Source organism: Mauremys mutica, chromosome 2, assembly GCF_020497125.1.
Source record: "Mauremys mutica isolate MM-2020 ecotype Southern chromosome 2, ASM2049712v1, whole genome shotgun sequence".
NCBI classification, from domain to species: Eukaryota; Metazoa; Chordata; order Testudines; family Geoemydidae; genus Mauremys; species Mauremys mutica.
Window position 1 is genome coordinate 200449128 of NC_059073.1, and position 22206 is coordinate 200471333.

Genomic DNA, 22206 nt, shown 5'->3' on the forward strand with positions numbered 1-22206 from the left:
TTTCTTTCCTTTCTTTTCCCTCTCTCACAGAATTTTAGAAAAAATTGTATTAAATATGAATTCTACAACCAAAATAGGAATAACCCTGCATCGAGTGGTATATATTTTCTCTTCTTTACCATTCACTGTGAAGAAAGAGGCCTGTGCTTTATTCATGTTTATGTGAATTTATTATTGCCAAGATTGCCTAAAAACCAACGCACCCAAAATCATTAGTCACTTTTGAAAACAGTCATTGGTTTTGAATAGTTTTGGATTTCTAGCTCTCAAAAATAACTACTTTTAGGAGACTTTTTTTACACCAATACTTTTAGGTCTGCCACAATTGATACATTTTAGAATTAAAAGTGATTAAATCTGTGAAAAGATTAAAATGTTCTGCAGACTTAAGTCATATTTTTTACCTTTTCCCTTGATGCATGCATGCAAGGGTTGGCTGACCCAACCACTCTGCAGGGTCTATAGCAACAGGAGCCTTCTTTGTTCACTTGTGAGATTTTTATTTTATTTCATATTGTCTATATAATCTGTATTTAGCTACTTGTTCAGTCTTGGAGAACAGGTATCTTAGCTCTTTGGCGGTAGGTGTTTAACAATCTCAAAGCTGGAAAAACTGGCTCAGATTTTGCGATCCTTTTCATTTTCAAACCGTCCTGTCCCTTTTTCCCTGTTTTTAACAGTCATAAAATAGCAACAACACATTTCTTATACACTGTGCAGCAGTGAGTCAGGTTACATACCCAGTAACATTAGTAATGTTAGCATGGAGTAATCCAACATGCCCCATGCACAGCAATTTTAAAAACAGTTTTAAAGAACACTGTGGGGCTAACTCATATAAAATGTAAAAGCAGCAAAGAGTCCTGTGGCACCTTATAGACTAACAGACGTATTGGAGCATGAGCTTTCGAGGGTGAATACCCACTTCGTCAGATGCTCATGCTCCAATACGTCTGTTAGTCTATAAGGTGCCACAGGACTCTTTGCTGCTTTTACAGATCCAGACTAACACGGCTACCCCTCTGATACATCATATAAAATGTGTCCATCATTTTCATTAGATTTTTTCTCACTTACTTGGTACACAGCATTTTGCTAAAAGACACCAATTACCTATGTATATATATGTGTGTGTGTATACAGTGTAATCCCATCGCACATGGTCTGTAGCAGTGGTGGGCAACCTGTGGCTTGTCAGGATAATCCTCTGGCAGGCTGTGAGACAGTGTTCACATTGACCGTCCGCAGGCACGGCCACCCGCAACTCCCAGTGGCCGCGGCACGTCCCTGTGGCCCGCGCCACTTCTCGCAGCTCCCAATGGCTAGGAACGGCAAACCGCACTGGAGATGCAGGCTGCCGTGCCTGCGGACGGTCAATGTAAATACTGTCTCGCAACCTGCCAGCAGATTATCCTGATGGGCCACAGGTTGCCCACCATTGGTCTATAGGGAACCCAAATTACAGCATGTATACTCTACGTAGGTAATCTGTGATATTAGCATTTGAATGCACAAGTTGTGGCTGAAATTTCAGGATCCACTAAAATACCTTCAGTTTCCAAGTACTCTCATTTAACCAGCCATTAAAGGCATTCCCCATTTAATAGGGGTAATGGGTCAGTTAACATTTAATAAAACTTCATTGAGGCCTATTGCATGAGCAGTATCCATGCTTCTTCATCACTATCTGATCAGATTCTACTCTTGACTTGGTTTCTGTTCACAAGGTTTCTATTCACAAGGTGTAATAAAGTACACAGTATCAACATAGATATAAAAGGTTAAGTCACAGCCTGAGTCATTGGGGACGAGAAGGACTCTGCCCCGGAGACAGCTGGCCGAGCCATTCTATCTGAGACAGCCAGATTGTCTTAGAGGGTACTGGGAAAGTACATGGCCTTGATTACAATGTCTCTGAATGACTGTGAGCTCCTCTACATACTGTCTTCAGTCTGCTGGCTGAAAGACTAGGCCATGGCCCCATCACTGCCCATCCACACTAGGGTGTATAGTGACATGGCTGGTGTTAGGTCCTTAGGCAAGGGAGAACCTGGACCTGGGATTGTGGTTGTCCACTGAGCAAGAGTGAGAGCTCTTGGCGCCCTCTCTTCTCTTGCACAGTCCCATAGAACCAGCCACAATCTTGCCCCTGGGATTTGTTTTTTAAAAGTTCCCTGTTGCTCCCGGCCTATGTGCACTAGGGTTATGCAGCTAGATGTAGTCAATATTTGTACAATGCTTTGAACATGGAAAGTGCTATGTAAGTGTAAAGTACTCTTGTTATTACCTCAAGCAGGACTTTTAATCAGTGCAGTGGTGCCCAAACTTTTCCTGTCCATCCCCTCCCACCCGACCAGTAATGGAATCTATCCGCAACCCCCCTGCACAGTTGGCTCAGCAGGGGAGCTTGGGCTGAAAGCGGAGCTGGGGGCTGAACTGGGGATGGGGGAGGAGGTGTGCCTAGAGGCAGAGCTGGCCTGGGGGTGGAGAGGGAATGAGGGCAGAGCTGGGCTGGGGCCGGAGCTGTGTTACAGAGCATGGCTGGGTGGCACTCCTCCCATCTCCCATCGAGGCTGGCCCATGCTCTGCTGCATGGCCCCCCAGACATTCCTCTGCACCCCCTAGGGGGGCATGCCCCAGTGTTTGGGGACCACTGCATTAGTGCCTTGTGGATTATTCCCAAAGGGAATGCTTTAAAAACACACACAGTCTATTACATGATGTGGAAATACAACAGAGAGAGGACAAACCTTAGGAAAAATCACATCAGTCTTTAGGAGGTCAGACTAAGAGAAGACATTGCAGACACAAAGCAGCCAGGAAGAATAGAGTGATGAAAGGGGAGGTGGAGGACAACTCTAGTAATTGAGTGATTTTTTTTTTTAGGCAGGTGAGTGAAGGGCTTCTGCATCAAAACATGCTACACACGGCCTTCAGTGAGAGAGTTCCTTGAGAACAAAAGCAGCATAATGATAAAGTATGAGCTTGGTGTGAGGTCTTTTAACCATGCAAACATTTTGTCTTGGCCCCTGGTAGGGACAGATGAGATGAACCAGATGATTTGGAGGGTGTTGTTTTGAAAGGACAACAGGAAAAAAGTCAGTAGCCTTGATCCCCCTGCAATAAGAGAAAGCAATGAGCGGCTGGATTACTGGCATGTTAAACTTGCAACATGCTAATTAAGATTCAGGAAATCCATTCCAGATTCTCATTCAGCGGTAACAATTTTGTGTATCCAGATTTTTTTTAACTTCACCATCAACTGTATTGTTCAGCAGTCTAAGTGATTTCTGAAAGGCAGTAAAAGAGCTGCTACTCTCTGTTCTCTAAGATCCCTCTCATCCTTTCTGCTTCCATCCCACCCTTTTCCAAATCATAAAGATCAGCCAAACCCTCCTGATGACAGCATCTTATGTAAATATGACCTTGAGCCCAGCCAGTTCATCTTGTCTATAAAGTGGTCTTCAGAAACAGTTGGAGAGAATTGTTCTGAGGCAGGAGTCTGAGCTAGTTAGGTTGCCATTTTGAGTAGTTCCACTGAGATCTACTAACTAATTGATAACCTTTCTTCCTAAGCTGCCTCACTAACTACTGGTTGTTTCAGTCTGAGATGCCTGAATTTTGGAGACTGAGGGAGTGGAATCACTGGCAGAGAAACAGCTGATGCAGGTGCACAGAGGTCCACTCAGCTTAGAGCAGGGTTTCTGAACCCATGGGTTATGACCCAAACAAGGGTTACCAGAATGCGCAAAAGGGTCACGGCGCAGCTGGGCTCAGTTCTTCTCTCTGGGTGTTGCAGGTTGGTGCACATGGTTGCAGTGCTGCTCAGGTTTGGCCTAGCTTCCTTGCCATCCTGATGATGGGGGGCCGGCCAGACCAAATCTGAGTGGTGTTTTGACCCCGTGTTCCTGGGGGGTGACTCCATGCAACACCACTCCCACAGATTTGGCCCAGCCAGCCCCCCTCAGAGGAGCTGGGGCAAACCCAAGCGGCACTGCAACTCTGGAGGTTGTGACGCCCTGAGCGGGAAGCCAAGCCCAGCCAACCCTATGGGATAGGAGCCAGGAGAGAGTAGTTGGTATCACGTACTCTTATAAGTACCACCCCTTGATATATCCCCACCCCACAGCCTGGCAACACCACATCTTCCATACTTCCTTTCCTGTCCCCTCCAGCTCCTCTCCGATTTACCCTTCCCCACAGCTGTGTGACTCCAGCTTTCTCACGCCAGCCATGCATCTCCAGCCCCTTCTGTCCCAACCCCTTCCCCCAACCCCCCACTTTACCCTCTGCCCCTCATGGGCTGTCTGTCTGGGCTCTTTGTTTTTGGGACCTTCAGATTTCTGCCCCTTCCCCCAGACTCCTCTGTCCTTATATCATTCCTCCAGCCTCACACTGAATCCCTACACCCTTCTGCCCACCGGTTCCTTCCCAGAAGTCCCGACTCCTTCCTCACCAAACCCCCGGCCTCCCCTATCTCCACACTTCACCTCCCGGCCTCCAAATTACCCCCCCCCCCGACCTCTTACCCAGGGGCTGTGTGTTTGTGTGTGTGTGTGGTTTTGGGGGGTGTCTTGGCTCACGATCCCTCCCCCCAAGTTGTTCATATGTGGCTGGAGAGTCTGGAATTTTAGCTCTGATACCCCCACTCTCCTGCTGGACCCTTATGGGGGGGGCAAATATGTGAGTAGAAGACTTTGGTGTTTTGTAGTCTTGTAGCTTATGTGAAACAGTTTAACATTCTGAGAATGAAATGTTATGAAGTCCTGAACAGTTGAATCACCATGTTTGATGTGTATAATTCACATTTCAGGGAGAAAGTCCACACTAAAAACCTGCACTGGGGCCCATCTTTGTGTTCTTCTGCCACTGGGTGGAATATGTGTTGTCAGGCAGCACATGAAAATCATGATATCTTATTCTCAGTTCTTGCAGTAGGGTCCCGAATAAAAGGGAGAAAATACAGAGACAAGGATTCTTCCTCTTTCCAGCCTCACTCCCCTGCTGAGTTTTTTTTTTTTTAGAGCTTCTTATGCTATTGCTACCTTCCAATGTACACCGCTTGCTACGAAGATGGAAAAAGAGTCTGTTTTGTCTGCTATTCTGCTAGTTGGCTGTCCAACTTGCAATCTGGCAAACAACTTTGAAATGCCAAGTTTAGGTATATTCCTATGAAAGAGTTAAGTCAACAAGTCATGTCCTCTATTTAAAGAAAGTGGGTGAATACAGAGGGCCTTATGGGACAACATGGTGGCCATTGTAAGTCATTTGCATTATTCATGCTGGATATTTTACAGTCACATGGATGTGTGTGGGTTAGTCAAAGCAGATGCGAAGAAAGAGAACATCTCTGTAGGCTAGGGTTTATCATTTTCATTCATCCTACTGGTGGGTGGCAGCTAGGGCCATCTTTGAATTGTACTTGGGAGAAAAAAGCATACAACACATCTACTGTTTCCTTTTTAAAGTGACCATTTTCATAATGAGATGAAAAGTGTCTGATGAAAAGTGCTATATAAGAGCTAGGTGGCATTATTTTTAATATTATTATATTGGGGAACATCAATATAAAATGCAGTAGCACTGTCTGACTGCATTCAACAAACCATTGGGAGTCTTTCCAAATTTGAAGCAGTGTCCATTAGTTTAAAAGTCATCTTAAAGTTGGAAGTAAGATATAGTGTTTGTGTTGTTTTCATTTATGTGAAATGGGGAGTGGAACGTGGTAATGGTTGGCTAAAAGAAGATCCTACTTAGGTGTGTGATCCTCTCTTTGGAGGGATTAAGTAGAGAATATTACAAATGTTATTTGCTGAGCTCCAATAACTATAAGTGAACAAGTTGCTCAGGAGCAGTGAGTGCAAGTGGGGCTCGCTAGTGGTGGTCTTGCAGTTTCTTTACTATCCCACAAAGATCCAGATCCAAAGGTCCGACCTTGACATTCTACTGACAGTGTCTCAAAGTACTGATATCACAACAGCCATACTACCTCATCAAAGGAATCCCTGTTTGGATTGCAGGCTGTCCAAAAGAACTGCACCATTTCTTTTAGGGCTAAATTTCACTCTAGGTCAGAGGTGACCATGTGTCAAAAGCAGCAAGATATACATTTTTGAGAACAGATTTTAGCCATTAATATCTTATGGATTAAAACTAAGAATACTTTTTTTTAGCATGTAGGACCTAACGTATAGTGACCAAAGTTTTCAAACCTGGGTGCCTAAAGTTAGGTTCCAAAATTTATATTTAAACACCTAAGTGGCTGGATTTCCAAGTGTGCTGAGCACCTGCAGCTCCCATTGAAGTTAATTTTTATTTAAACTGGTGCAGGTGAGAAGAGGATCAAGCCATTTGTGTCTGTACATGTTAAGTAAATATTATTATTTATTCCCATAACACACAAGCAATAAAATACCAAGCACTTAATTCAAATTATTTGAGTATTGCAATTGTTGACCCGGAAGGACTGGGTAACATCCTTGGTACTGTACACCTAGTTTTTGGACTAGGTGTGACTTTGGACCTCCACCTGATTAATCTGTAGTATCTATAGAAACATAAATGCATAGTAGGGATACACAACTGCTGTTTCAGACTGGTGTGTGACATTGTAATTGTATGTTATTTTTAATGAACAGAACAGTGTAGTTACACTTAGTAATGTGTGTTCACTAAAAGGGAAAAGGGGTGTTAAATCATCGTGTTCTTTGATGAATGGCTTGTACACTGAAGAATAAATTGAACAAACTGGCATAGAGCTCAGTGAACATGAAATCAGCTATTAGAAGAAAGCTTGTGAACAAATTCTGAGCCTGATATGCATCTTTTGATTAATGTCCTATCAATCATCCATAGTGGCTACCTTAGCTAAGTCGTGCTGTAATCATTCATGGTTGCTTACAGGACCACTGGCAGGGACTCTAGGGCTGCAATAACTGAATATTATTACTGATTTCTCCCTAACTCTTGCTGTGAACAATTACTGTTTTCACTACGTTCCTGCCTCCCTTTATTAAAAGAATACAATGCAGAATGAAAAGAGAGTTCCTCAAAGACTGGTAAAATTCTCCCAGGGTATTCGTAATGATATTCTGTCCTAAATGGGGCAAACTATTGTAATGGGGAGTTCTCACCAGGAATAATAGTAATGTAATCACATTGAAGCCGTCTCTTTATGGATTGTAGTCAAACAGACAAAATGTATAGTCAGATTAATGAACACAGACCATCTGTAGAATTATTACTTAAAATGGTTGAAATGATTTGAATTATTTTTATCTCAATGTTTTCAGTTAATGTGCTTAACAGTAACAGTAATTAAGACTCCAGACTTTAAATTTGCATTAAATCCACCTTTGACATTACAAGAAACCTTGATTCTTGCAAGTTATTTTTTTTTTTTACACACGCACGTGCGCAAATGTTTTTAATTTGCCAGGCTCTTTTAATTGATTCTTTTTAAGAGAAAGAAAAAAAAATTAAAAATACATTTTTGGTGAATATGCTTTTTTGTTTTGTTTTGTTTGGCAAGTGTGATTGTAAGATATTGGCAAATGCTTGCAAGACTATCCCATGGTCTTGTCAGAGGATTTAGCTCCAAACAATTCATTTCTAAAGCATGGCACCAAAAAATGATACTAGTAGAGAGGTCTTTAGACCGCAGTGTAATTTCCTCAGAACTCACTGTAGTGGGAAATACAGCGGGGTAATGAAGTGATGACAGGTATTAGCATGCATAATGGGCTTTAATAGACATTTAGTGTTGTTTAACTAGAAGAGGGAGAAGTGCTTTCCCATTGGAATATTTCTACATTGAAACACATTGATCACCAATTTCAGAGGGGAAAGGTTAATCCATCAGTTTCTGTAACCAAACGGCACTGATGGAAATTCTTTAGGTGACATTCTGGATGAACTGAGCTTTCCATCTTTACAAACAAATGAGTGATATGACAAGCATGTTGTTCAAAACACATTTAACCAATTGATTTTCTCTCCTCTTGTAATAAGATCTGGAGACATATGAACGAGCATAGCATGAGCCAAGACTAAAGGAATTGCTTCATACACGAGAACATACAGCACCACTTATCAATAAAAGTACTAGAAAACATGTAATCGCCCATTCTTTTGCTTTATATAAAGTTTGTTATTGTAATAAATAGCTGTTATTGAACTGCTTGCCTCTTATTTCAGATTTCCTGATTTTTATTTCAGGCACTTTCTGTGTATTGTTGGTAAATGGGAGTCTTTTTAATGGAAAGGTAGAAACATTATACTTTGCTATAATATCGTTTTTGCTCTCAGTAATCAATTTAACCCAGCTCTGGATTTAGTAGCAATGTTTGTCATTTGTTGGGGGTGGGAGAGAGGGAGAAGAGAATTAGAGGGAAAGGGATAGCTTTTTGCCTATGCTACTTTAATAGCTGGAAATGTAAACTACCTGTACAATTCAACACAACAATGGTCCTCATCTCTTTTTTTGTTTGTTTTTCTCCTAAATTCAGTCCTGCTCTGAGTTTCACTTACCCTCCAACACCGGTATCCCTCCAGCAAATGCATCAGCAAATTATAAGTCGTCAGCAAACCCTAGGTTCAGCCTTTGGACACAGCCCTCCACTCATCCATCCTGCCCCAACTTTTCCTTCCCAGAGACCTATCCCAGGCATCCCTAGTGTCCTGAACCCTGTCCAGGTCAGCTCTGGTCCTTCCGAGTCCACGCAGGTGAGAGCAAACAAAAGAAACCTTTGCACCTTGTTAATGTAAAAAATAAAACAAATCACATTGTCATGTTAGCAATTAATCACTACAGTCACTGAGAACCTTGGATAACAACTTTCTTGCGGCTATGGCATTTGCAATCCTTTATTATAAATCAGAGGAGTGTATCTGTGCTTTCTGATTGGTAGAATGCTTTCTGTCCCTCATAAATATTTCAGTGACTCTTCTTTCCCAGCTGTCTCTCCTGAATCAGACAACTTAATCCAGGTGGGGAATGGGGGAGGAGGGAAATCATGTAGGAAGCCACAGCATTTTAAAGATAGGAACTGCTCATTCCCAAATCAGGCTAAATATAATGACTATGCTGATGTAGGGTGACAGTCTATTCTGCTGCACAGTGTAAATCCAGAGAAACTCCACTGATTACTTAAGGTTTTTGCTGATTAGTGCAGAGTTTGATTCACTGGACCTGGATTCATCATTGTAGTTGCACTGACACATAACTGGAGTAGTGCAGTAGTGAATCAGGCTGATGTTTTGGATTCATTATGGTTTATGTTGTTGTTATTAATCATTATTTGTTTTTAGCATGGCCTAGGATTGGTTCCTTATTGTTCTGGGTGCTGCAAAACTTGAAGCTAAATCCTGCAAGTGGATCTACCTGGACAAATCCCTGCAGCGCCCCCGTTGATTTTAATAGGGCTCCAGGCAGGTTCAGAGATGCACCCAGCAGATCCGCTTGCAGGTCCTAGTATTCAGAACAGCCAGGGCCAGCCTTACGGGTGGGCACCGTGGTCAGGGAGGTGCCGTGGTCAAGGGGCAGGGAGGGCCTGGGATATGAGGCTGCGGAAGGGAGCTTGTGGCAATGGGAGGGATGCAGTGGGGGCCAGGGGCCATTTTCCCTAAGGCCGGCCCTGAGAAGAGCCTGAGATACGAGAGGTGAAATCCTGGCCCCACAAATATCAGTGGAAGTTTTGCTGTTGACTACAGTGGAGCCAGGAGTTTCTCCCGAGATTTTTTGGCCTATGGTTTTCTATTAGCTCTCAGATCTTTTCCTTATTCCTCCACTATAATTCTCAGAAAAATGTTGAGATTCTATCTACAGATGTAAAATAAAATATAAAGCCCTTCTTATAAGTAAACTTTCGTTCTTCTCATGTTGATTGCAGCTAATGTACAGTGATCTCACATTTCAAAATGGTAATCGCCTTTTGAAGTCCTAATTGTGTGGAATATTGACTCCTTATTACCCTTCCCCATCCTCACAAAAGCAACAATGGTTTATAATAATGAATTAATTACACAGAGTGTATTCACTTATATTTTTTTCCTTCTCCATTACAAGTTTGAATGATGCAGCTATTCTGCAAGTTAATGCTATGTAATTGAATACAGTATAATGGTATAGCCAATATAATTAACAATCTAGCATCTCCAAATAAAGTCGCTTAGCAGATGCTGCATATTTCTGTTTGGAGCTCTGTGTATTTATCGCAGTCTAATTTTGTCTTTTTGGGAACAATACCTGCAGCAGAATAAACCCACAAGTGAATCTGCAGTGAGCAGCACCGGGGATCCAATGCACAACAAGCGTTCCAAGATAAAACCAGATGAGGACCTCCCCAGTCCAGGTGCAGGAAACATGCAGGTACAGCATGCAGGTTTCATTAATCAGATTTTCATCTCACTGCCAGACAGAAGGTACATCTTATCTGTAGCATGTTTTAAGACTTTCCACCCCTTTGTGGCCCTTGGCCTAGCATACATGGATGCGCGCACACACACTGTGTCAGTCCATAATACCAAGGGATGATTACAGAATCAAATGTAAACAATTATGACCTGGTTTGTTTTATATTTTTTGCGGGGAGATGGGGTGGGTGAGACTTCCATCTGTGTATGTCTTTAGAGGAGTTTTCAATCCTCTGTTTGCTGTGGTGTATTTGGTGATAAAAGGTGAACCTGAGGCACTTAAGCCCTGCTTTAGCAGAGTATTTAAACATGTACTTAAAGTTACGCACATGCTTAAATCTCATGGACTTCGCATGTGCTTAAGTGCTTTGCAGATTCAGGGCTTCAGCATATGATTCTGATCTCATTTGCAATGCTTTTTCACCAGCATAACTCACTGACTTCGGTGGAGTTACTTCTGATTTACACCAAGTAGGTGAGATCAGAATCAGGTCCTCAGTCTTTTCCCTGAATCCATAAAACCAAAATCAAAGCCCATCTAAATCCTACGTGTGGGTTTGAAGTGGAAAATAGCATGTCTTCATAATCTGAAACAAATGTTTAGAAAGACTCCTGACATCTGACTGAGCAAATAGCAAGCTGGGGAGAATGGGGCTCTGCTAGGAACTGAAGCTATACATTAAAAAACAACTACCCACCACACACATACACACGTTGTGGGGAAAAAACAAATGAATCCAATCCTGAAAATGATCAGTCTAATTTTGGAAGAAGTTTCACATTCCGAGCCTATGACGGGATTCAGAATTGAAGTACATTTTAGATTGTTGATGATCTTGCTTACAAGCACAGCCATAGTATTTGATCCCCATTCTGATCCCCTTACTCATACTGAATAATATCTCACTCAGTAATAATCCCATTGAAACAATTGGGATGACCCATATCATTAATCCAAGGATGAGAAGCAGGCCCTTTATGATTTTATTTTAATTTATTTCATTGTGACTCCCAGTTATTTTTTTAAGGAGTTTTGACCCTTCCCCTCCCTTCTTCCCCTCACCCTTTTCCACCTCTAATTGGTATCGAATGCCAGCAGGTTTGAATAATTTGGGACATGATCTGTCTTTTCTCCTCCTCTTCTATCAGTTCATGTAAGAAGGCACCATGTGAGGAGGTTCCTGCAGAAATGATCTGCACTGGAAAATATATTGTTAAAAAAGGGAGCCGGCTCTTAGAGAAATAGCCCATCTCCAATGTCTGGTTTACAAGGCCCACTCGGGGCTTTTGTGTTTTATCTGAATGGGGGTAATGAGCTGAATCAAGAGTAAATTCATCCAAATTGGGCTTTTCTTACTGTATCTTTCCTTTAATGTTGAAGTAATTCATCTTTCTTTCCCCTCTTTATCAGAGTTTCTTCTTGCCTCTCTTCACACCTGGATTGTTTTTTGTTATTTTTTCCCCAGGAACAGCCAGAAGGAATGACCCTTGTAAAGGAGGAAGGGGACAAAGATGAAAGCAAGCAGGAGCCCGAAGTGGTCTATGAGACGAACTGCCATTGGGAAGGCTGTTCACGAGAGTTTGACACGCAGGAACAGCTAGTGCATGTAAGTTAATGGTATTCAGGAACTGGGTTTTAAAACTATGTGACCTTTTTCATGGGGGTCAGATTCTCTGACCCTGTGCTGAGTCAAGTTTCTTAGCTAACAGCGTTGCAAACTGGAGAAGGGTTTATGAGTTTCTGAGAATAAAGAAAACTGTGAGCCAGAGTGCTTGACCTGTTCAGTCAGCTAAAGCTTAGTGTAAAATTCAATAAAGTCTTCAATAGAGAGTGTAATGGCTCTGATCCTGTAAGCCAGCAAACACTATTTTGAGTTAGAGACTTTGATAGTTATTGAGTAATAGTAAGCTGGACATGAATTATTATTAACCTTTACCCAAGTTTGATTTTTTTTCCTAAAGGGATTATAACAATAGAAAGAGGAGAAGGGGAAATTCTTCCCTCCCCCTAAGGATTTACAGTTTATTTTATGTATCAATTTACTGTTGTATGTGCACTGAGGTGGATTACTTGGCTGGATGTGTATAAACTGGGTTACTGCAGTCCCTTGAATTAAGGCAAATCTTGTAGCCGTATTCATTCCAGTTCAAAGGTTAGTCTCACACGCACACACCCCACCAACACAATTTTGTTTGCATTGTTTACAACTGTGTCGCACACTTGGCTAAAAATTGTACCATCAAACTTAAGAATCTCTCTTAGCAAACACTCTCTTCCCCTCTTTCTAGCCCACGGCAACTCTATTGACCGTACGTCTGTTAAATAATGAAATAGCCAAATAGTAGAACTATTTTAATGATGAACTTTTAAAAAATAATCTCCTGGACCCTGACTGGGGATAGAGATGCAGACCAATGTTACCAGATGAAGAGAACAGAGCATCAAAACCTTGCTGTTTCATGAAAAAGCACCATATACAGTGCTGTATATTATGCATAATTCATTCTTTTATCGGGCCTGTAGTATTTGTTGATAAATGTACGTTTTTCCAGGTTTTTTTATACATTCTAGTGCACCATAGGCCAAACTGTCCGCTGGTGCAAATCGATAGATTGGTGTCAATGGAGCTATGCCCATCTACACTGGCTGAAGATATGGCCCAATACGACTAAGGCTGCGTTAGCAATTTTCCGTCAAGACATATTTAATAGTAACAAATTTGTGATGCAGAAATTATTGCTGAATCACAGATTAGAATATGACAAGTAGTTCAAAAGAAAATTTATTTCAGTGACATTATATTTCCACATTTTTACACAAGTGTAGTGGGATTTTTTTTTTGAGACCATGTGAATTATTCTTGAGCAGAGGTGTAATATTTTTTTTTAATGAAGAGCGACTGTTTCAGCAGAAGCCACAAAGACTTTGAATTTAGAAAATTAGGCCCCAATCCTGCAATTGATTGTGTGCAGACTGTTGCAGCTACTAAAACACCCCCTTGAGTTCAATACGGTTCTATATGGCCGCAGCAAACTACATATATGCTGATGATTGCAAGATTGGAGTATTAGGATGCCTGGAAAACATTTCTGAATATTCAGAAATGATCCAATGTTGATGATGAATCATTTCCACCAGAATGTTAGAACTAAAAGAGAAAGGCAGATTAAAAATGCCTTTAGTAGTGAAAAAAGAGGAAAGTTTAAATTTTAAAATTGTAGACATACAATCTAATTGAACTCTCCTGTGCATGTCATATAGCTAACATGTTATAGTTTTAAATGGCATTGCAATGTGAGATTTTAAAAGTGGATATTGTTACTGATCTGATTTGTAGAGGGACCCATTACATTGGTAAGAGCCAGCAGCAAGAATTACATGGAAATAGAATGTCTCTTATGTTTGAAAGCGGTACTAGTATTTGATATGGGACCTCACAGCATTACTAAGAAAAAAATTCTCTGTGGCAGGGATTGTGTCTTCATATGTGTCTGGACATGCTTAGTACAACAAGGTCCCAATTCTGATTGGGGTCTCTCAACACAAATGAAATAATAAGAGCAATAATAGTAAATAATAATTATAACTGCCACTTCAAAGCAGTACAAATCAAACTCCCAGAGTCAGCATGATACAGTGTATAGAACACTGACCTGGGAGCCTATTCCCACCTCTGATATTGATCTGCTATCAGATTTTCAAAGGTTTTTAGGCCACTAATAGCTAAGAAAATCTGGCCCTTCACCTCCCTGAGCCTCTGTGTCCCACTTTTGTCTCTCTTAGATTGTCTCTCTTTGGAATAGAGACTGTCTCCTACTATGTGTACAGACAGCACGTAGCACAATGGGACCTAGCTTTCTGTGGGTTCTAAGCACTTCTTTAATGGATATAATAAATACTTACAACTGGGAATTTGGCCAACCGCATTTAATAAAAACAATATAATATTAATGACAGGAGGAGATTTTCAAAGGTGCAAATTGCATTCATGTGCTTAATTCTCACTGAAGGAGTTAGGTACCTAATTAGCATTTGGACTAGGGATGTGAAGTAATCGCTGTTAACTCACACGATTAACTCAAAAAAATTAATCACGATTAATCACACTTTTAACAATAGAATACCAATTGAAATGTATTAAATATTTTTGGATGTTTTTCTACATTTTTGATATTGATTTCAATTACAGCACAGAATACAAAGTGCACAGTGCTCACTTTATATTATTATTTTTTATTACAAATATATTAACTGTAAAAATGATAAACAAAAGAAATAATATTTTTCAATTCATCTCATACAAGTACTGAAGTGCAATCTCTTTATCATGAAAGTATAACTTACAAATGCAGATTTTTTTTTGGTTACATAACTGCACTCAGAAACAAAACAGTGTAAAACTTTAGAGCCTAGAAGTCTACTCAGTCCTACTTCTTATTCTGCCACTTGCTAAGACAAACAAGTTTGTTTACATTAACGAGAGAGAGTGCTGCCTGCTTCTTATTTACAATGTCACTTGAAAGTGAGAACAGTTGCTTGCATGGCACTTTGGTAGCCAGCGTTGCAAGGTATTTACATGCCAGATATGCTAAACATTCGTATGCCCCTTCATGCTTTGGCCACCATTCCAGAGGACATGCTTCCATGCTGATGATGCTCATTAAAAAAATAATGTGTCAATTAAATTTGTGACTGTACTCCTTGGGGGGAGAATTGTATGTCTCCTGCTCTGTTTTACCCTCATTCTGCATATATTTCATGTCATGGCAGTCTAGGATGATGACCCAGCACATGTTTGTTTTAAGAACACTTTCACAGCAGATTTGACAAAACGCAAAGAAGGTACTGATGTGAGATTTCTAAAAATAGTCACAGCACTCGACCCAAGGTTTAAGAATCTGAAGTGCCTTCCAAAATCTGAGAGGGATGAGGCGTGGAGCATGCTTTCAGAAGCCTTAGATGAGAAAACTACAGAACCCACACCACCAAAAAAGAAAATCAACCTTCTGCTGGTGGCATCTGATTCAGAGGATAAAAATGAACGTGCGTCGGTCCGCTCTGCTTTGGATCATTATTGAGCAGAACCCCTCATCAGCATGGAAGCATGTTCTCTGGAATGGTGGTTGAAGCTTGAAGGGACATATGAATCTTTAGCGCATCTGGCATGTAAATATCTTTCAACACCACCTACAATAGTGCCATGAGAATGCCTGTTCTCACTTTCAGGTGACATTATAAACAAGAAGCAGGCAGGATTATCTCCTGCAAATTGTAACCAACCTTGTTTGTCTGAGTGATTAGCTGACCAAGAAGTAGGACTGAGTGGACTTGTAGGCGCTAAAGTTTTGCATTGTTTTATTTTTGAATGCAGGTTTTTTGTACATAATTCTACATTTGTCAGTTCAACATTCATGATAAAGAAATTGCACTACTGTACTTGTATGAGGTGAAATGAAAAATATTTTTTTTGTTTTTTACAGTGCAAATATTTGTAATAAAAATAAATATAAAGTAAGCACTGTACACTTTGTATTCTGTGTTGTAATTGAATTTAATATATTTGAAAATGTAGTAAACATCCAAAAATATTTAAAATAAATGACAGGTTTCAGAGTGGTAGCCCTGTTAGTCTGTATCAACATCATCTGATGAAGTGGGTTTTAGCCCATGAAAGCTTATGCCCAAATAAATTTGTTAGGCTCTAAAGTGCCACAAGGACTCCTCATTTTTTTTAAATAAATGGTATTCTGTTGCTGTTTAACAGCACGATTAATCGTGATTATTTTATTTGATTGCTTGACAGCCCTAATTTAGACCTTTGAAAATCTCCTCCTATGTCTTTAATTTTATATTGCTTTTATTGAATACTGTTGGTCAAATGCAGATGTTTCCCCTCTGAGGTTCTGACCTTGTGAGCAGTGGTGTGCCCATGCAAATTAGGGTAAGAGAAAATATGTGGTTGTCTACTGTGAGTATATTAATTCTTATTTAAAATTTATGTGGCGGTAGCGGCTGGAGGCCCAATCAGGATTGGGATTCCATTGTGCTAGACGCTGTTGAGACTCATACAAAGAATGTCCTTTTACTGTCATGAGTTTGCAATGGCTGTGTGACTCATACATGAGTGAGTTATGCAGGTCTTCACAAACAAGTACAAATAAAACCTCTGTGTTACACCATTCTACCATGTGCTCCATAAATTTAACGTATTTTACAGAAAGTAGAGAGCTTTAACATTTTTAAATTGGAACTGTTAACCTGCCACTGGGACAGGACTGAATATTGGCCACTCTGCATCAGACCACTGTAGTTTTCGAGGAAACTCCATATTTAAGGAAAAGACAGAGATCTTCCTCTAGCAGGTTGTTTTGTTTTAAACTGCTGTGAGGTTTGCTATATTCAAATGAATTCCAGTGCAGCGGGATTAGTGGGCAGAGTGCAGGTGAAGTTGTGTGAGGGCAGGCTAAATGCAATTTATCACATAGATATCATCACTGCTTGTGTGGGAGGTACATATGTATTTGTATTTATCTGTGTATATCTCCTGATTCTACTCTTTCAGTGAAGTATCAGAGGGGTAGCCGTGTTAGTCTGGATGTGTAAAAAGCAACAAAGAGTCCCGTGGCACCTTATAGACTAACAGATGTATTGGCGCATAAGCTTTTGAGGGTGAATACCCACTTTGTCAGATGCATGTAATGGAAGTTTCCAGAGGCAGGTATATATATGCAAGCAAGAATCAGTCTAGAGATAACGAGGTTAGTTCAATCAGGGTCGATGAGGCTCTCTTCTAGCAATTGAGGTGTGAACACCAAGGGAGGAGAAACTGGTTCTGTAGTTGGCTAGCCATTCACAGTCTTTGTTTAATCCTGAGCTGATGGTGTCAAATTTGCAAATGGACTGAAGTTCAGCAGTTTCTCTTTGGAGTCTGGTCCTGAAGTTTTTTTGCTGCAGGATGGCTACCTTTATATCTGCTATTGTGTGTCCAGGGAGATTGAAGTGTTCTCCTATAGGTTTTTGTATATTGCCATTCCTAATATAAGACTTGTGTCCATTTATCCTTTTATGGAGGGATTATCCAGTTTGGCCAATGTACATAGCAGACACCATCAGCTCAGGATTAAACAAAGACTCATCCTCTCTGATTGAACTAACCTCGTTATCTCTAGACCAGGGGTCTCAAACATGCGGCCCGCGGGCCGCATGCGGCCCTCGGAGCTCTTCCCTGCGGCCCGCGGAGCTCCCCCAGTTACTTCCTGTCACCGCCAAACTCCCCTCACCCCCGCCCCCCTCTCTGAGTTATTTTCTGTGCCTAAGCTCCCCGCGCGCTGCTCCCCAATGTTTGGGGCCGGGTCTCTCCCCTGGCCCCACCTGCCGCCCCCACGCGCCTCCCCCCAGTGTCTCCCGGCCCCCACTTGCTGCCCCCTCACCGCCGGGGAGCCTGCCTGGGAGCTCAGGCTGACTCCACTCCTCCGCTATGCCGGCTTCCGGCATCACCTGCTGCCGCAGGGTCCTAGCGCCCCCCTGCACTAGGGCCAGGGCAGGCTGCCCTTCCCCTGCCCTAGTCCTGAGACTCTCCAATGCCCCGAGCCTCTCCAATGCCTCAAACCCCTCACCCTCAGCCCCACAGCCCTCACCCCTGCACCCCCTCCTATTCCCAAACTCCGTCCCAAAGCCTGCACCTCCACCCCCTGCCACAGCCTGGAGCCTGCACCGAGCACAGAGCCTGCACTCCAGACCCCCTCCCCCACCCAAACTCCAGCCCAGGGCCTGTACTCCAGACCCCCTCCCTCACCCAAACTCCCTCCCAGAGCCTTAGGCAGTAAATCTAAGTGCGTGTTTTGTCCTTTGAGTGAGGTGCATTACTGAGTGTATATATTTATTAAAACTGCGCGCGCTTAGGGGAAGAGGTGGAGAAGAGACAGGGCAGGGGCGGGGCCAGGGGCAGCAAGGGGGCGTGTCAATGATGCGGCCCTCGGGCCAATGCACTAGTCCTCATGCGGCCCTCGGGGTCATTTGAGTTTGAGACCCCTGCTCTAGACTGATTCTTGCCTGCATATTTATACCTGCCTCTGGAAATTTCCACCACATGCGTCTGACGAACTGGGTATTCACCCACGAAAGCTTATGCTCCAATACGTCTAGTAGTCTATAAGGTGTCACAGAACTCTTTGTTGCTCTTTCAGTGAATTCTATTGACCAGTGAATTTACTCTTGATTTACACTGGAGTATCAATAGGAGAATCAAGTAGTGTGTGTGCGCATGCACATAGGCACACATACTATGTCTATAGAGATTTTAACAGGAAACTTCTCAACTTTAATTATAGTAGAGCTGGTGCTCTGCTACAATGTAGATTATATAACATACACACAGACTATGTATGTGTGTATATGTACAGCACAATTAAATCTAAATCTTAGGCATACTAATCACTATTTGATACTGTTTTTCCTGCACTGCTTGTGTATCCTAATTTCCACTGCCATTAGTATGAATTGTGGGTACTCAACAAAAGCAGGAGCGGGCTCCAAGAGATGGTGTTTTCTTACTGAATTTATGAACAGAACTTTACTTGCTATGAATAAATAAATAAAAATATACACAAAAGAGGTGTTGTGGACCCACCCCAGAGGATCTGACACTGTAACAATTTCAATGGTTCATATTTTCAAGTGGTGTGTGCCACTTAGAACTCAGCATGGTTAAATTTTCATGATACTTACACCAAGAGGCAAGGTGTTAAACCATTCAGATGCTGTGCTTTATTTATAGCACCTGTCCATCCTGCCCTCCTCCCCCCAACAGTTAATAGAAAGATTCATGATTCTTCATGGTTGTCTATCTCGTGTCTGACAGTACCGACTGCCCTGCTAAAGCAAGTCACTATCTATAATTGATATCCTTCTATGGAATAGGGTGCCAGCTGCAATTGAAGGGTTTTGCTGAAAGCTCTTAAATCCTGACAAGTTCTGCCCTTGTTCTGGTTCAGTCGCTGAGGTACACTGCTGGAATTCCAGGGTTATTTGAACTTGGTGCAAAAGGGATGCATGTGTTTCACATTAGCAAATCACAAAGTTGGAGAGCAGTATTAGGGCCTGGGCTATGTTCGCCTGCCAGGTACATTGCACTCCTGAAAAGCTTGCTTACTTCCATTACTGTTTGAACATGTGTGTTACATCCTTTCTTCTGTACATCCTTCAAAAAAAAAACTTATTTATTTTAACACTTCAGTTTGCTGCTGGGTTCTTTATCATGCAGCTGTTTAATTAATTTCTCTGCCCAGCGAGATATTATAATTGGGCTTAGCTGAGCTCAAGTTTGTTTTAAATATTTGATAAATGTTCTCCAACGCCCAGAAGCTAATAAGATACTGTATATTTTTTTAAACCTGCTTTTTGTTGCAGTTTGTCTTCCTCCCATCCCACCCCCTAGAAATCAGTGAGACTAGAAAGAACAAAATATTGCAAAGGGGATAGACATTAAAGATTAAAAATTGTTGAGGAAAATTATCCTTAAAGGAAACGACTGAAGTTATTGTTTAAATATTAACGCAATGGCAATCAGAAAAAGGCAACACTGTTTCTCTTCCCTCCCCCGCTTGCTGTGTAGCCTTGATGATAATTATTCTTTTATTTGAAAACACAAATAGTTATACTTGAAGAACTATAGACCTATTTTGGTTAGTGTTTTCCCCTTAATCGCACAGCAGTAAAATCCTCTTACGGTTCTTGTGTTTGATTATATGAGATCAAGAAGCCCTAAACTCAGACTGACAGCATACATTTTACATTTTAGTTTTTTGAATTCTTCCTGTGCATTGGCAGGGCTAGGCTGCTGGATTTGCTCCCCTGAGGGTGAACAGATACCACTGCCCTTGCACTCCACTGAATGCAAACCTGCTATTGTGACTAGCACTTGTGTGCAGGTAATGGGAAGGCTGCTTGCACATTATGCACACCTCTTGGCATATACACAAGGGGCAGCCACAATCTGGCCCTTAATATTTACAAAGGCCAATCTACGATATGCAAAATGGCCTGTACCCAATAGGACTTGCCAGGTATTGGAGCCTTTCAGAAGAACCAACATGTGGCATTTCTTTCGTTGACTTTCCTCCAGATTCTTCCTTTGAGGCAGAGGGTTGCACCTCGCTCTCACAAAAGAAGCAGGGGGTTCAGCCCCCAAAGCCAGCCCATGCCCCCAGAGCGGGGCTACCCACCAGGACATATAGGCCAAGCTTTTCAGGAGTAACTAGTGATTTGGGGTGCCGCAATCTATGGATACCTGATCTGAGACATCTTAAATGAAGCCTGGTTTTTCAAACACTACTAAGCACTCATCCACTGAATATCAGGCCCCTTTAGGGTGACTCAAGTTGGGAACCCAAAAATTGAGGCACTGGAAATCACTAATCACTTTTGAAAATCTTGGCTATTCTGCTTCTGCACTGCCTCCTGGTGCTGCTTCTGTTCCCTTTCGAAATGGCTGTGGTGGGCAGGGATTGGACAGAGCTTCCCTTAGCTACCTACAGTGTTCCAGGGCCTGGAAGGGACTCCATTCCCCATGCTGTGACTAGGGGCAGGTTACTGGCATGGATAAGAACTATTCGCATGATTAAGACATTGCAGGGTCAGGCTGTGACTGAGCATGTGAGACGCACCTGTGTGCACATTCAAGAACAGGTTCTTGAAAATCTTATGGCCAATGGAACAAACAGACCTGCGTGGACCAGGACGGCAGGGTTCCACTGACAACAATTTAGCTGTTTATTAGCATCTTATTTTAAATAGGCAGTTACAAATACAGCCCTTTTCAAATGTGGTTAGTCATCTGCTGTATTCTTTCTTTCTTTTCTTCAGCGCTGACAGCGCATGTGGTACTGGCATGGCCCCAGGAATTGAGGGTCTAAACGATCTAAAGGAGCCTAATGACACACATGTATTTAATGTATTTTTTATTTGAAAGGACTGTTTTCAGTGTGCTTTGCAATTATTTTATTCAGTTATATTGCAGTATCACCTGGCGGCCTCCACTAGGTCAGAAACTCATTGTGCTTGGCAGTGTAAAAACATGACAGCCCTTGCCCTGAAGAGCTCAGGTACATTTCCTTTCAGTTGAAATGACTGAAGAATAGATTTGACCATTATTTTAATTGTTATTTTCTAGGTGGAACGTTTTATCTATAACTAGCAATGTTGTTTTTCCCTTGTTGGGTATGAACTTCGCTCATTTTCAAAATGTGGACAATTAATACTACATATAAGGGAAATCTTTTTCACAGTAGGGTGACCTGAGTCGAATCCAGATCCTGAACTTGATGATGGGGTTGAGGGGATGGGGAGCTTTTTAGAGGTAAGAGAGAGCAATGGAAAGGTTTTTCAACACCTCTTCTGTGTTTTGTAGCTGTCTCCAGATCTAGGATGATAGTAAGGGGAGGCACATGCATAGAGGGTCTCTGCTGAATTTTTAGTGCTTAGATTTTGAGTCCCTCCCTTGCCCCCCGAGTTTGTTTTTAAAAAAATGATTATGGGGAAATCACACTCCCCTTCTTGCACAGGTTCATATGGCACAGTCTGCCAACTGCACAGCTAGAGTGTATTTGTGTGGAGTTGTTGTTTAGAGCACCAACATGCTTTCTAGAGCGTAAAAAGGCACATCTCTGCCCAACGCACTTGTGCTCTCTCTGACACACGTTCTCTGTTAGGCATATAGTATAGAATGTTTTGTTGAAAAACTATACTAGTAAATTACATCCCGGACCTCTAACCCCTATCAAAAGTAACTGTGT

The 22206-nt window shown here is 41.9% G+C and overlaps 1 protein-coding gene across 1 annotated transcript in view; it reads left to right on the forward strand.

Moving 5' to 3' along the window:
* The window catches only part of GLI3 (GLI family zinc finger 3), a 248411-nt gene that overhangs the window by 192765 nt on the left and 33440 nt on the right, over nt 1-22206 (forward strand). The window contains exons 8-10 of the mRNA XM_045003006.1: nt 8508-8724; nt 10253-10369; nt 11880-12020. Coding sequence (XP_044858941.1) covers nt 8508-8724; nt 10253-10369; nt 11880-12020 — 475 coding nt within the window. The remainder of the gene's footprint in view (nt 1-8507; nt 8725-10252; nt 10370-11879; nt 12021-22206) is intronic.